Consider the following 15,447-nt stretch of genomic DNA (forward strand, 5'->3'; position numbering starts at 1 on the left):
ATCCCCCCTTTCTTACCACAGTGTGCAACACGAGAGGAAACAGAAGAAGCACAGCTTGACTTCACTACAGACAACCTTCCTGAGGTTAATTCCATGTTGTTCTATGAAGCTCACATGTAAGTTTAATTGAGTTAAAGAGGATATTAATATTGTGCCCAGAGAGAAAAACTATCATTTTTTTTTTTCATCCAAAAGCTTTTGAATTAGCTTTTAGCCAAACCAAGCCCTTACTCTGGGGGTTTGAAATGCTAGTTGATAAGCAACACAGCTGTTAAGCTGGTAAAAGACTGAGCGAAAGCGTCAAACTGTATTTACTGCAATGCTCATCAGCAAGATCATAAATGATGATGAAAGCCACAAATCATCATGAGCGCTATAGATGAAATATGATCCACAATTAACATTCGTTGGATGGCTCAATATACAAACATTGATGTTGACTTCACAACTAGATGTAATCTTTTTTACACATTAAACGTGTAATCAAATACATGTTAAACAGTTAAAAAAAAACATATAGTTAATGTAAAACTGTAATTAAAGTGTCACCGTTTTGTTTAATATAACTACTGAACTCAATCGATATGTAGTTGGACAGGTGTCTATATGAAAAAGAAAGCCCTTTATTAAATGTAAATCGGCTTAACAATGATGGCATGGTCTATCATTTTCATTTTCCATCCATCCATCTTCCATGCCGTTGCAAAGTGCAAGAGCCGATCGGAGCTAACTCTATGGGCAGCATACACCCTGAACATCTGGCCTGGGGGCAATTTAGTGTCACCAATTAACACCACATGCATGTTTAGGAAACTGGAGAACCCTGAGGAAACCCCTGAGAAAAGCATTTCAACCTCTGACCTTCTCCATGTGAGGCGAGAACACGAACCACTGCTCCACCTCAGCCCATATGCAAACACATAAACAACCCAAGAGAACCAAACTGATGGAATGACATGATTTGCAAAAACATTCATTTGATGGAGGTCAACAAGAAAGTGCATCTGGGTGGAATATAAAAAAACAAGTCGTCCAAAATATTCACGACAGGTAAATTAAGTTACAGTTTCTCTGTACACGTATTAATAACCCTCAACAATCATGGTAACGGAAATATCTTGGGACATCAGAGGACGGCCACACAGCCCTGGAACATTTACGAGCTGAAAGTGAACAATTGACAATTGTGCCAATTTTGGCCTTAAATGAACTAAGTTAGCATTTCATGACAAGTAAATGATCAGGTGCGATGAGTTTAGGATGTCATAGAAAAGAAAACAACCAACCATCACTCGTGCAAACAAGAGTATAAAGGTACTACTGAGACCACAGCTCATCTCATCCATGAGAAACAAGGAACTGATTACAACTACATTTCTCTTTGCATGTAATTAAAAGTATATGAGTTTCAGGGACAAAGAGGGAGACAAGTAGAGAAACGGCGACCAAATAAGAGTCACACAAAGAGAAAAAGAAGTGGGAAGAAATCATCTTCCCACAAAGAATATTGAAAAACTCTCAGTCGTCTAAAATTAAAATGCTAATGAGAAACAAGTTTTACAGATCAGTAGATGAATTCACTATTTAACATGAGGATGGAATGAGTCAAGCTCTCTTCCATTATGTGACTGGAACAGAGCATTAATAACCATTTAAGGTCAAAGTTTATCAACCGAGTCTAATTGAACCAGGTATGTGTCTTTTAGGGCCCGTGTTCTGCTGTGGCTTAAATTAAATAATTTAATTCCTTTAACATAATCAATACATTCCTTTACTATATGTACAATTCAAGTCAGTTTCATGTTGAAATTGTTATTTAAACAACATTTAAATGTTCTCCTCCCAATTTGTTTTTGTATTCTTGAAATCTAAGGGAAAGTACTTGTCAAAATTGCCTTCAAACAGATCATCATATTTTCAAAGCAAACCATTTTGGCATCCCTCCTTAAAATCTCCCTTGCCTGAAAACCCACATTCTTTTGATTGGCGTGATTTCCACAGAGCCAAGACGGCCGACAGGAAGAATTAACTCCCTGTAATTTGACACAAGCTTCATCATCTGGGTGACTGCTTCTGTGCCTACAGTAAGCTGTGACCAGAGCAGATGTAAGGAAAGCTGTGACAAGTTGCTGTGATCATGCAAACCCGGTTCGACTTTGAAGCTTTCTCCTTTGGATACTTGGAAGTATGTTGCGAACCACTTGTTTTGCAACCTGAGCCACATTTACTATATGAAGCCAATGCTGCAAGACTATTTATGTAATGTAAACCGAATTTTAAAAAAACAACAGATCCATTTTAACATAGACCGAATCTCGTGCTTTACAATATCTAAGCTGTTTAAGTCATAATAGTACTCCATGTTCCCCGAATAAGTTAGGTATTAGTAGGACTGTTTTAAATTCCACACCAGACTTTGTTCTCTTTAATTGGATTATTCTACAGTAACAAACCATTTGTGCCATCTGTGTAAAATAGCAAAGAGTTAATATACTGCCATGAATGTGAAATTAGGCAGTAAGTATCCAAAAGGGGATTTTGTCAAGGCTGGCTTTCATGAAGCAGAAAATTTAAGTTTTGCAGTACAAAATGCTTTACTATATCATGAGCACAGCCCCACAGTATCGAACATTAAACCACAATTTACTATGGATAAAGTTCAAGTGAAATCACAAAATCAATCATTTCTGTTATCCCAACTCCTGACCCTCTGAAAAAAAAAGGTAGCTTATTTCTCAACGATATTGATTTGCTCCACTGCTTCTCTTTCCATTTACTAATAATTACCAATGCAGACTGTCCAATTACTCGGCTCCAACAAACATTTAGAGGAGTCTGAAATGCACACACTCATTATGCAGATGACAGACAAAGAGAGAGAGAGAGAAATATAGAGAGAAGGTGGACAAAAAAAATGATAACCTGGTCTGAGTGACTCCAATTAAAATTCTTTAGCCATGCCAACATGGAATCAAATGCGTTATGACAATATGCTGCTCCTTTAGTTGCTGGGGATTTAATCAATTGTGAGAGAACACTTGCCATGAACATAACTGAGGTGCTGAAATACAGATTACAGTCAATATTTCTTTTATTATACTGTTAACACTTTTCTTGACAGACACTAGGAAGACGTCTATAAATATATGTTAGGGCATTGGTCAACACCCTGGACTCACTTGGTTAAAGTAAAGTTAAAGAATCCACAGGGGAAAACTGAAAACTGTAGGAGCCAGTTTTAGTTTTAGTTGTTGATGTACATCTCTAATAAGTTGTCAATACCTTTGTCATGTATTTGTTTTCCTGCTAAATTAATCATTCATATTTGTTGCATAAAGTTCCATGCAATAAAATGTTCTATTCACAAAGGCATATGAAAGGTGAACGTTTGCCATGCTCAACACGGCCAAAATAGTATAGCTTAAGAAATGGGAAGATGTTGGACTTTCTTTTTGACTTAAATATTTGTGCAAAAGTATTTGCTGACATACAAGTGGTTGACTGAGGTGAGCCCAAGAATGCTGCGTCACTGCTCCCTTCAGGCAGGCTATAGTTGTGTTTTTAAGTCATGTATCCGCTTTACCGCTGCCCCACATTTTTCAGATTTCACAGCTGGAACACATCTACTCAAAAGAATCCCTGGTCATCAAAACTCTGCTAAAGCCTGATAATAACCTCTTCATTTCAATCAGGTGTGCTGGAGTAGAGTGACATCTAAAATATGCAGGGAAGTGGTACTCGAGGACTGACAAATGCTGGTCTACAGATTCTTGTTCTCCAGTTATCAAAATAAATCACCTTGAGATCTTTGCTCGGCAAAAAGCTGCAGAGATAGGCTGAACAGCTGTCTGACACTATTTGAATGAGCACTTGATGGCACCGGATGAAAGACAGCTCCAGCCGCAGCCTGCAAATGAACTCACAGGTGGCGATAGCATGACGTGCATAACATGACTCGACTGCCCCTTGCAGTTGGCCAACGCATGTGTTGAATTGCAATTTAAAGGTCTGTTACTTATCAAGGTAATTTCTGAAAGAGACGGCAGTAAATTCACAAAATACGAATTGGGATTGATACAATGAACACAAAATATTGGCCCGAAATTGGCTAATCAACAACAACCAAAATATTAATTTGAATTTCCAAACCAAATGCACTCTCCCGGTGACTGGATTCTTTTTTTTCTAATTAAGTACGATTCCTCCGAGTAAATGATGCCAGCGACTTTTGTCTACAACCCACTAACATGAGAGGCATACCAAGAGTTGATGGTACATAGCTTAGATGAGGACACGCAGATGAGATTATGCAATGTTGTCAGAGTAGCACAACTAATTATCACGCAACACAAAGCGATGCTAACTGATTGATTAGGATTATAATTGAAGGGGCTCTAAGGAAATATTTCTCTGTGATGAAAGACTGAAAGTATTGGCACATCTTTCAGAGCAAAAAGAAAAGCTGTACAGTGTTCAGCAAAAAGCTTGTGAGGAAAAACATCAAATTTAACCGAGAATAACTGATCTCAAGCAGAGTTTAGGCTGCGGCACAAAAAAATAACCATACATGCACACAAAACATGCACAGGCTCAGCACTTGTTTAAGATGCAGCCTACTGGAAATCAATGCGCAAGTCGACTATCTGCTTAAGCAGTCTTTAAGAACTCCCCACACTTTATTTGAAGTATTCACACTGATATTACACACTTGCACATAACAAGTGGACAAATTCAAGTCCAGTGTGGATTTTTATGTTCCTAAGTGTCCATTAGCCAGTCCTTCACTCAGCGACATTAAAAAAGAGAAAGCTCTCTCAACACTGTGGCAATCTGTTGTGAAAAAAAAATTCAGTTTGAAGTAACTTCTCTTGAAAATTGCCCAAAAGATAACCGGTTATTGCCTTTCCACTCTGTCTGTCAAGTTTAATTTTGAGGCTTATGGTCTCCTCACAACACAAAAATGCCCCGGTGAGATTTTCCTGTAAAATTATTGCGATCATGTGGCTGCTCGGTGCTGAGAATGGGTAAAAGCTCAATTTTCCACCCCAAATAATTTTCCCTATGCCAATAATTGTAGTGATTATAAGAGTAATAGAAAGATGCTTTAAAACCTAACATAGCATCTATTTCCCTCAAAGGATTTGCTTTGAGAAAGCATTTCCATTCAGGCTATAATTCACCAGGGCACTCAATCATTTTAGTGCTAATTGAAATATATTACAAATAGAAATACTTAATTTTTAGAAAGTACAATAGATTGACTTGCATAACAAATGATGGTCATAAAAGCAGTCCATTTGGGGACTGTTCATGGTGTGAAAATGTAGCCTATTATTGCATGTAAGCCCAACAACATATTTATAGCATGACATTATAATTCAAAAAAAAAAAAAAAAAGGCTCTGGCTTGAATGTGTTATGAAGGAAGCCAGAAATGAGTGTGATTCATCATACTATTCATCACAAGATTGTTTTTTTTGTTGTTTATTATCTGTTTAAAAAAAAAAAGCTTTGGCACTTATAGTCAAACACATGCATAACTGACAAACTGGAGCAAAAATAAAATTTTGATAATATGCAGATGCCAGTTCTTCATCACAAGGTTTCAGAGGTTTGTTTATAACAACAGGCCTTAAATAAAACATATCAAAATCACTACAGCAAAATAAGTATTGCCACTGGGCAGCTTTCCTGCTAGATTATCATCTGGAAGAGAATATGCACAAGTTCCAACAGGATCCGAGATTCAAGTGGTTCTGTGGGAGAGGTTAACTGGAGGGCTTTAAAAGCAGGGCGGTGATATCAAAAGCCACCGCTCAAGCAAGTCACCTTGTCTCGTTTCCATCAACACTGAAGCACATCAGCTCCAAATGAAAGCCAAAGTAATAAATCTGATGAATACTTAAGTATATCCAGTTTTCAATGTGCTACCAAAGATAAGGTCTAATGTCAGGAATGATCCTCCTTTTTGACATAAGACAAATTGAGTACCACCCAAGGTAATATATATTTTTTTGTATGTACGGCTCAATCCGTGGGGGGTCCTCCCATATGTCGATTGCTTGGAATAATAATAGTGGGCATTTCATGTCTGCCACAAAAAATGTGTTCAAATGGCTGCTCACTGACATAATCTTTCAGGTATGAAGACTAAAAACGAGCTGTTGTTGTGTTGACAGCGACACGGATGGCAAAAAAACACGTGGTGCAAGTGAATCTTGGCATTTAATTAACAGTGACAGACATAGGTGTGCCAACAGACGTTTCATGGGAGACAAACCAGGTTTTGCCCCAAAAGAGTGTGTGAAAGTGCCGATATCTAGCACTTGACCGGTGGGTTCAGAGTGTGCTCGTCTTGCTGAATTCTTGAAGTGATGGAACTTTGCTTATATCCTCTAACCCCACGAGCTGTTGCTTAATTACAAATAATGCTAAAATGCACAAAGTGGAAACAGAGATTTCCAGCCACGGTGACTGTCTCTGTAATAGATAAGTCAACAACTCATTCTTTGAATGGCGCCTTCTTCGGGTTGAAGTCTCAAACCTTTATGTTGTACTTCCGGCACTTTTGCTAGCAGACACAGAGACACCAGGCCATTTAAACTCGATGAATCTGGCACAAGTGCTTATAGTAAATGTCAGGACCTTTCAGAGCCATAATAATGATACAGTTAAAAAGATGATGCATGGCATCGTTTTTGTCCCAAACCGGGATAGAAAGCAAAGCTACAGCAAAATCACGTACAGCCAGGAGAAATTTCCATCAACTGCTCTGTTGACATGAGGCAATGATTTTAGATTTATACGAATACCAGACTTTCAAACTACTGACAGGTCAATTTTGCACCATTACAGAGTCCAAGGCCTCTGATGCAGGCTTTATTTTGTGTCTGAGGGCCAACTGTCAAAATAAATAACAAAAATAAGCAGGGCTCACCATCTTGTTCCATGTATTGTCTTTTTTTTCTATTCATTTTTTTCCTTTCGGTTTTTTTCTTTATCTATTGACAACTGGAGCTTCTAAAAACAAAATCACTGTATCAGTCATCTATTTTTCACCACGTCATATATATTTGATCAGCAAAATGCAGACATTGTTGGACGAGACACATCCCTGAATAAAACAAGAAGAACTGGTGAAAGAATACCATTCCAAATTGCAACTCTGTTTGTAGCAGCCTGCTCTTTAGAGTTCAGTCTGTCTGAACAACATTTACAGACACTCGCTCTTTGCTCTTGATTACAACTGCTCATCCATGTGGAAGAGGTTGCCACTGATACTGTGTTTCCTGACACCACAGAGAACAGTTTATTCATTCAGCTGTCCGCTTCAAATCCAAAGCCAGATGAGTCATTTCCAGAGAAAAAGTAAGGGTTTTATTCAACTAAGTCCAAATGACATGAAACCTTTAACAGGAGAGACCAGTTGTATATGGAGCTTGTTTAAACAATCTATGCCCTTTGGAAATGCATAGATTCCCACCATTCAGAAGAAATAAAACGTGTGTAAATAAGATGTGCATAACTTAAATGCATCGATCTGAGATTATGTAAACGCTGTGGCACGACTCCGGTGCTTTGGAGTTTGTCGGAGAGCAAATGATGCTGAGGTTTTAGGTAATCAGACAGACAATATTAACAGCGTGATTATACACACGTGGAACATTCATCATCTTCAAGAAGTTGAAATAATTTTTATTAATATGGCCCAACTGTCCACCTTGAAGCAGGGCAGTATAAAGGCAGTACTAAGAATAGAGGAGGTGGGGGGGGGGAATTAACATATGACAGCAGATGCACCTTCTGGGAGCCATTCCATAATCCAGAGGCAGTGACTATTCGCATGCTTTGATGTCTGTCGGTATTTCAGAATGCTCACATTTTTAGCCAGCAATCAGCTTTGGGCAACAACAAAATTGACCTCCACCAGTGGCCGATCCTGACAATGGAGGGAATCAGGAAATGGACCCTGGTTTCAGCGGCGACTTCCTCAAAGAGACACTTTATGTTTTAATGTATGATGCATAAGAGCAATGGGAAATAAAAGAGGGAGGAAACCAGAGGGCCATGTTCCTCGCAGTTTAAGAAAATCACAGTGACAAGACAGAGGGGGTCTTTATAATCACTGTAGCGACGACAGCGTTACACTATTAGATGCGAACCAGAGTTTAAATAAGCGTAGTATTTCTATTAGGTCAATAGGTGCAGACACAGAGAAGTGAAAACACTTGCAAGCACAAGTGAGGGAAAAAAAAAAAACAATGAGTGGTTAAACTGAGAGTTGAATAACCCATTAATTAACTGTAAGAGCCCAGCAGTGAAAGCATCAGGAAAATATTTTTCCTATTCCTTGGGATTTTTAGCTGGTATTTATGACCTGCTTGTAAAGGGTAAGTGATGACTTACTCAAGGGGTAGAAGTTAACTTGTTTATTGAGCTGATTCATTGCATGAGAATACTCTCTGCTCCAATAAACCATCAAAATCCAACAAAGCTTCTGCCACTGATCAGGGCCAGCCTGGACTGATACATGGGAATAAGACACCATCTGTGGGCAGACAGTCATAGGTGTGCAGTCTCTTTGATGAGACGGCCTCTGGACATGAAGGGAGCGTGATAAAACAGTGAATATCACTTTGCTGTTACCAAGGCAGTTCTCTGATGAGTGCCAGCACATTTTGACCCTCTCCATAATGTGACGCTACAGTCTAACAATGACCTTATGCCACACAAGACACCACCCCCATTTTTTTTTATTAGATATGAAAAGCCAAGCTAAGTGAAAGTTTAGAGACATTTGGCTGCTCTGTATTCAGGGCCACTGCCACCGACTCTGAGTAAACATCCACAGAATTCATATCGAAATGTGGCAAGTCTGCCCACTCAGCCTTTCCTCAGAGCCCTCAAAGCGGATATTTGATATTGGTAGAACATGATATTATCACTGCTTCCTAAAATTTCGGGATTTTTATACAGCTTTTTTTTTTTTTTTATTGTTTTTGTTCTCAACACGCATATGAAGAGGATATTTGCAATTTCAGCCAGATTCACAACTGGGAATTTGAAAGTTTCTGATTTAATGATCTTATGGTGGGGGGGAGGGAGGGGGTATTAGATTTCAGGCTACTTTTCAGACTGGTGCCATCGTCCTTTTCATCACAGGGTTGAATCATTGTCGTAACTCAGTAACTTCCAAGTGCACATGGTAAGAACCGCACCCACCAGGCAATTAACGTAGCATTTAACAGGAAACTACCTGCGCAGCTTCCACCCGAGCCTATATGGAGGGGGGACAGGGGATGGAGAAGGAAGGCACGTCATTATTACGACTCGATTCAGATCATCTGCGACCACAGGCAAGCTTTTAGAACTGCGACATCACACTGTTCGAAAGAAGAAGAAACAAAAAGAAAAAGAAACAAAACCCTGAAAATAGCACGGAAGTGATTCAAACGCTCGGAATCTGCGAACATAATATAATCGAATTACATAAGCGACGTGCAGCGGAGGGCTGCCTTGGGCTCCTGGGAGATGGAGCGAATATTAAAAAATAAAAATAAAATAAAAATAAAACATCACACACTCCCCCATCCAAAAAACAACACTCCAGCCATGTGAAACGATGTGCACCGTCGGGGGAAAGTATGTTGGAAAAACTTTGTTAGGAAAGCAGCAGAGCTGCACTTGTCGCAAGAGCGGCGTCCTGCGTGGCCGTGGCTGCACTGGCCGTCTCCCCCATCTCCTCCTCCTTCTCCTCTTTCTCCTCCTCCTCCTCCTCCGTCAGGCGAAAACAAGGACGGGATGGAGGGAAAATGACCCATTGTGCATTTATCGCCGGGTGACAATCCCGTCGCACGACGCCACCCGTCTCTTAAAAGGCGTACTGGAGGAGCGTGTGTGCGGAGGACAACTCTGCCTGGTGAAAAGAGTGCGAGCGGGGAGAAAGTTGTGTTTAGCCCGTGTTGTTACCTCAATAGAGCCGTGTCGCCTTGTCTGCTCACCACACTTTCCACCGAGGAATAGTCCACAGTTTGTCCAGCGGGCAAACAGGACGGCAGAAAGCAGCACAGGCTGAGAATTATCGCAGTAAGCCACTGACCGGAGACACAAGCGTCCTGCACCGCAATCATTATGTCCATCACAGCTGTGTTTCGTTGCCGCTTTTTCTTTCTCTCCCCCCTCCAAGTCTTCCAGTAAAGAGCGTTTTACTTAATAAAAAATAAATAAATACAAATGTTTAAAAAAAAAAAAAGAAGAAGAAAACCTTCACGCAAAATGAGGCTTTGTATTTAAAACAGTCCCAGAGTTTTAGGTTTTGTTTTGTTTTTTTCCGCCTGGTGAAGAAACGTTCCGCCGTGCAGTTTAGTCCCCGGGTTGTTTAGCTGGATGTGGCGCTCAGTGTGCGGGGAAGCGTCCTCTCCTCTCCGGTGGCTCGCGCACCATCTAGTGAGGAAATGCGATGCAAAATGGGAGCAGACCTACGAGCAGACAACCCCCAGGCTCTGATCCTGTTGTTTCCCGGGCAACCCGTTTCCAGTGGCTGGTGATGGAGCGGTGAAACCGGAAGTTATTGATACAAACCCGAGAGCAATTAAAGATATCGACCCGGAGAACCGGCCCCTCCTCGTTCCCCATAAGAAAGAAGGCGAAGAACACGAAGAGGCTGGAACCTTCTCGGCTCCGGAGGGAAGCGGCGCACTGACGGTGACGCAGGTTCGTTACGAAGGAAAACTCAACAGAAAAATTCAACCTCAAACCAAAAATACACATATATATATATATATTTTGTCAAATATTACTGTGAATTTTAAATGAATTCAAAATGGTGATAACTAACTTATAGACTTGTCATGTCTTCTCCGTGGAAAAATAGAAGATACTGTTAACCATTTTCACATTCAAAAGTGAAAAGCATTCACCAAAACATTGTAATAATCTACTTGCAGTTTCGTTGTTGTTGTTTTTTTTTAGTAATAAATCCACAACATGTGTCTCTGTTAGACGTGGGATCAAAGCTATGCGCTGCAGTAGTTTATTTATTAAAATGTTTTGTTTGTTTATTTATGTTCGGGGGTCATAATAAACATCACAACGTTGCAGTGAAAGTTACAGATGTCAAGAGTCTCACCAGCAAAATAGAGCCCACTAAAAGCTGGCGGCGTAAGTCTCTGTACTCATGCAAACGGAGGAACTGAAAAAGCAGCTTTTACTGGCAAAAGTAAAAATGGAAAAAGTTGAAAAGAACTGAAGCTCTCAGCAGTAACTCACTGCCAACTGCAAACATTTATTATTGCCATCCACTTTACAGAAGTGGAATTATTTTATATTTAATTGTCACTGTACCTCTAACTGTCACAAGTGAGATATGGCTAACATTATCTGGCAGTTTGAGTTAGTTGTTTTCAAAAGGACAACTTTGGGGAATATTGTGATTCGTGTGTCACATGTCACATGTGCGACCCAGTTCCATAGATTCATCTACACTGTAAAATATACTATGTTGACTTTAATTAAAAGAAATATGCAAACTCATTGCCTTACAAAAACGAATTAATATGAACTTAGATCAGTTAAATTTAATTAAATTACTTCTTGCGAGTTTGCAGTATTCAAACAAATTAAAGAAATTAGATTATTGTAACTTCAATTTGAGTTTGCAGTACTCACAGTAACTGAAAGCTTATCTTTAGTTTTAGTCGCTCATCATATTAAAGTCAACGTAATAATAATAATTTATATAGCAATTTCCTTGAAACTCAAAGATGTTTTACATTGCATTATTAATTTACTCCATACTGGACAATGGTAAACTACATATGGAGCCACAGCTGCTCTGGAGCAGACTCACATAAGTGAGGCTGCCAATCTGTCCCTCACACATACGGTAGGCAGTTCAGGGTTCAGTGTGCTGCCCAAGTACACTTCAGCTTCTAGACAAGTAGATATGGGAATTGAACCTGGAACCTACCAATTGGAAGATGACCACACTACCAACCAAGCCATGACTGTAGACATGCATGAGACAAAAGTAGATCATGTCTGAAAGAATGTGCAAAGGGCACTGCAAAAAATTTTTCCAAGGTTAATGTAACTGGGATACAAGTTAAGATCAAGTTAAGCATGTTTTCCAACCCCAAATTACTAATTATTTAAAAGTAGTGTTCTCAACAGGTTGGTAAAAACAGAGTTTGGTTAAATGGTCTTTTTTTTTTTATTAATTTGTATCTTAGCATTATAAGTGTATTTCTGTAGCAGAATTTAAGTTTCAAGTACAACACACTTAAAACAAATTAATACATTTGATATTTTGCATTGGTTACAAAATTCTAAGTGAAATTTGATCTTAAATAATGTGACACTTTAACTTACCAAAGTGTCACATGTTCAAACTCGTTCTTAAATCTACATAATTCTGTTGAGAGAAACAAGATATGACTGCAATAGATAGCTGCATTACGATTTGATTTATATATATCTTGAAATGCAGCACAAAAGCTACATTCTTGCATAGATCTCCCTTAAACATGAGATTAATAATCTCTTTTACAAGTGTGTCCTGAGGAGCTGAGGGGCAGAGACTCTCAGGGACAGTGCCTTTTTTTTGGACTATTACATATTATATTTGGATATAAAGTAAACCCTGATATTATAGAATTATTTTTAATTACCAGATTATCATTGATTAACATTAAAATCTACATTCAAAAATCGTTTTCCACATTAACAATGTGTCAATGTCACACTTTGCTGATGAATATCTTCTGTGTGGTCTTCTTACAAGTGAGGAGAAACTGCCAGAATCACCAGTCCAAAGTTGTAAATACAAAAATTCATCTTTAGAAGAAATGGGGACAAATGGGGCATTTCCACGGAGAAAATATCAACAAAGAAAAGACTCAAATATGACATAAAATGTGAAATTAAGAGCACTTAAATACCACACATGCCCCATTTTCTGTTTAAAATGTTTAAATAAAATATAAAGCAGGAAGAAAGTCTCAGTATCTGGTACTACCTACAGAAACATCAATCCCAATGAACAATTTTTGTTTCTTTTGTTTTTCACAAGGATGAATGAAGCTTATTTGATTCAAACACAATAGTGAAATTAAATGATTAGAAATACAAAACAAAAACAAGAAGAAAAACACCCCATCAAGAGCATATACTGTAGTGTGAATAGACTGTAAACTTCAGGTAAAGTGAACAATAATTGCAAACTTTCATATATTTAATTTACTAGTGGAGCTTGAGTTTTTCTGCTCATATGATGAGCAAAATCTCTTTTGGTCTCTTTTTCCTCACCTGCATGTGTCTGTTTCTGACGAGTGTTTTGGTCATGTGTTGGCTGTGACTCGTGTCTTCAGAAGAATAATAGCTCTCTTTCACACTTACTGCTAACTTGCTTTAATGTGCATACGCCCCACAAGGCTCAGGCTTATATGTAGATCTAATTTTCAAACTATGATGACAAATCAGTTTGGAAATATTAGAACTCACAACAAAGTCCCCAGGAGGGCTCCAACATTATTATAGTGCTTTTCCATTAAGTCATAAAACCCCAACATGTAACTACATAGACATACTCGGGCATAGATGTACAAAGTTTGTTATAGTGCAGTAGCCATCTGTAATATGTGGCTCTAAGCCTTTTGACTTAACCTACATAACACTTAACAGGCTGTACAGCTGTAACCATGGAAATGACATACATTTCTCTGAAGTGACATGTCCACATGGTGCTGATGAATTTTAATTGATGACACATGATTTGAACATTCATTTGGATTTTATTATGGCTGTAGCCACAGAAAAACAAAAAAGTATTAATGTCGAATGAGTGTTTCAGATAATTCCTTAATTTCCCCAAACTGGTGCAGGGGGCTGACTCAGAAGATCTTTCTGGTTTAAGCAAAGTCCACAAGTGACAGATGTTAATGCACAGCAAGAGTAATCTCTTTTGTGTCTGAACAAGGGGACCCCTATGGTTGTTTTCTTTTCTCCCCATGGCTGTTAATGTTTCATTCATCTATTGTTTATATCTGTTTTATTCAGTATATAAACCGGGGGCTGAAGCTGATCTAAGCTGACTGTAGTTGAAGGGAAAGACTCACCCTGGACAGATGGTCTGTCCATCATAGCACGTATGCAGAGTGTACACAGCGAGACAGACAAACACATTAACTTCCATTGGTAATTTAGAATAATATGTGAACCCAATGCATGTTTAGTGAATACTCCCCAAGAAGACAAAACACACATACCAAGGGAGAACATGGAAACTCTACACAGAAAGGCACTTGTGCCACTGGATCGTCTTATGAAGTGTGGTGTCTAATCACAAAGAGACACTTGCATTTTCAGTATTTTTATACTTTTTTTTTTATATTGTTCATTGCATTTCCTGGCTTTGAGTTTATATCATATATAAAACGTATATTTCTGTTCCTGAATTCTTTTTAAAAACTTTTTTTTATTATTATTATTAATTTCCTCAGGGGTCAATATAGTTTCATGATATCTTGTCTTAAAATCTCATCTCACAGACCACAGAGCCGAGATTGCAGTCTGTGATGTTATCAAGATGCACAGTCTGGAGCTGCTCCATTGAAATTAAATGGGGTGAGAGGCTGTGAAGTCCTGAAAGGTTTGCTTCAGTTCTTTTCACACTGAACTGCATTGCCTTTGGTTTAAACTTAGAAATTGAGCTTTGATCCTTCATAAATTCATTCAGCGTGCCCCGAGAGTTGCCTTTCCAGCCTTGGTTATTATTTATTTCAGGAGATAATTTGTTTATTTCAGTGGTGTGAGGGAGCGAGAGAAAGAGTTGGGACAGATTTCCGTTCGCACGGGTAGGTGTGACAAAGAGCCAGAAAACTGGTTTCCAGAGGTTACAGGGAACATTTCACCATATTGGAAATGAGTCAACAAGCAATGTTCCATGACGAGCAGCATTAAAAGAGGGGGAGTGAAAAGTTCATCTTGTCACAAACACAATTGGAATTTGCATAACCGAAGCTCCCTCTACTGTTAATAGCTGTGATAATGCCATCAGTACAATAATACTCACTCTGGTTTGAGGAAAAAGGTGTTTTGGGGCTGAGACAGTCAAGATATTCTACAACATCCTTCTCTTGTCAGTTACAATGGTCATTTTTTATTTTTTTTCATTTCTTTGAGCCTTTCAAATTACTTCTGAAAACGTACCTTCCCATGCATGAAAGCTATAATTACAATGATTCCATTCAGTGTTAGCTCACAGTGCAGCAGCGAGCAGACGAGTGGCAACCTCTAATATTCAACTCATAATAACCTCAGGAATTATGAAAAAGATGAAAGCGATCAGAACTGGACTATCCCAACATCTGAGCTGTTTTGAGTAATGGATACTTTCAACGTTTCCCCCAGGTTTTTCCTCAGCCAGACGGCTTCCAGAGTGAAATCGATG

At 38.9% G+C, this 15,447-nt stretch overlaps 1 protein-coding gene across 1 annotated transcript in view; it reads right to left on the minus strand.

The window, feature by feature from the left end:
* Positions 1-10,138, minus strand: part of negr1 (neuronal growth regulator 1) — a gene marked incomplete at both ends in the record, with an annotated part of 138,872 nt that extends 128,734 nt beyond the window's left edge. The window contains one exon of the mRNA XM_080506526.1: positions 9,969-10,138. Within this exon, the coding sequence (XP_080362652.1) occupies positions 9,969-10,138 (170 nt within the window). The remainder of the gene's footprint in view (positions 1-9,968) is intronic.
* Positions 10,139-15,447: the final 5,309 nt, after the last annotated feature.

Source organism: Blennius ocellaris, assembly GCF_963422515.1.
Source record: "Blennius ocellaris genome assembly, chromosome: 12".
Classification (NCBI taxonomy): Eukaryota; Metazoa; Chordata; class Actinopteri; order Blenniiformes; family Blenniidae; genus Blennius; species Blennius ocellaris.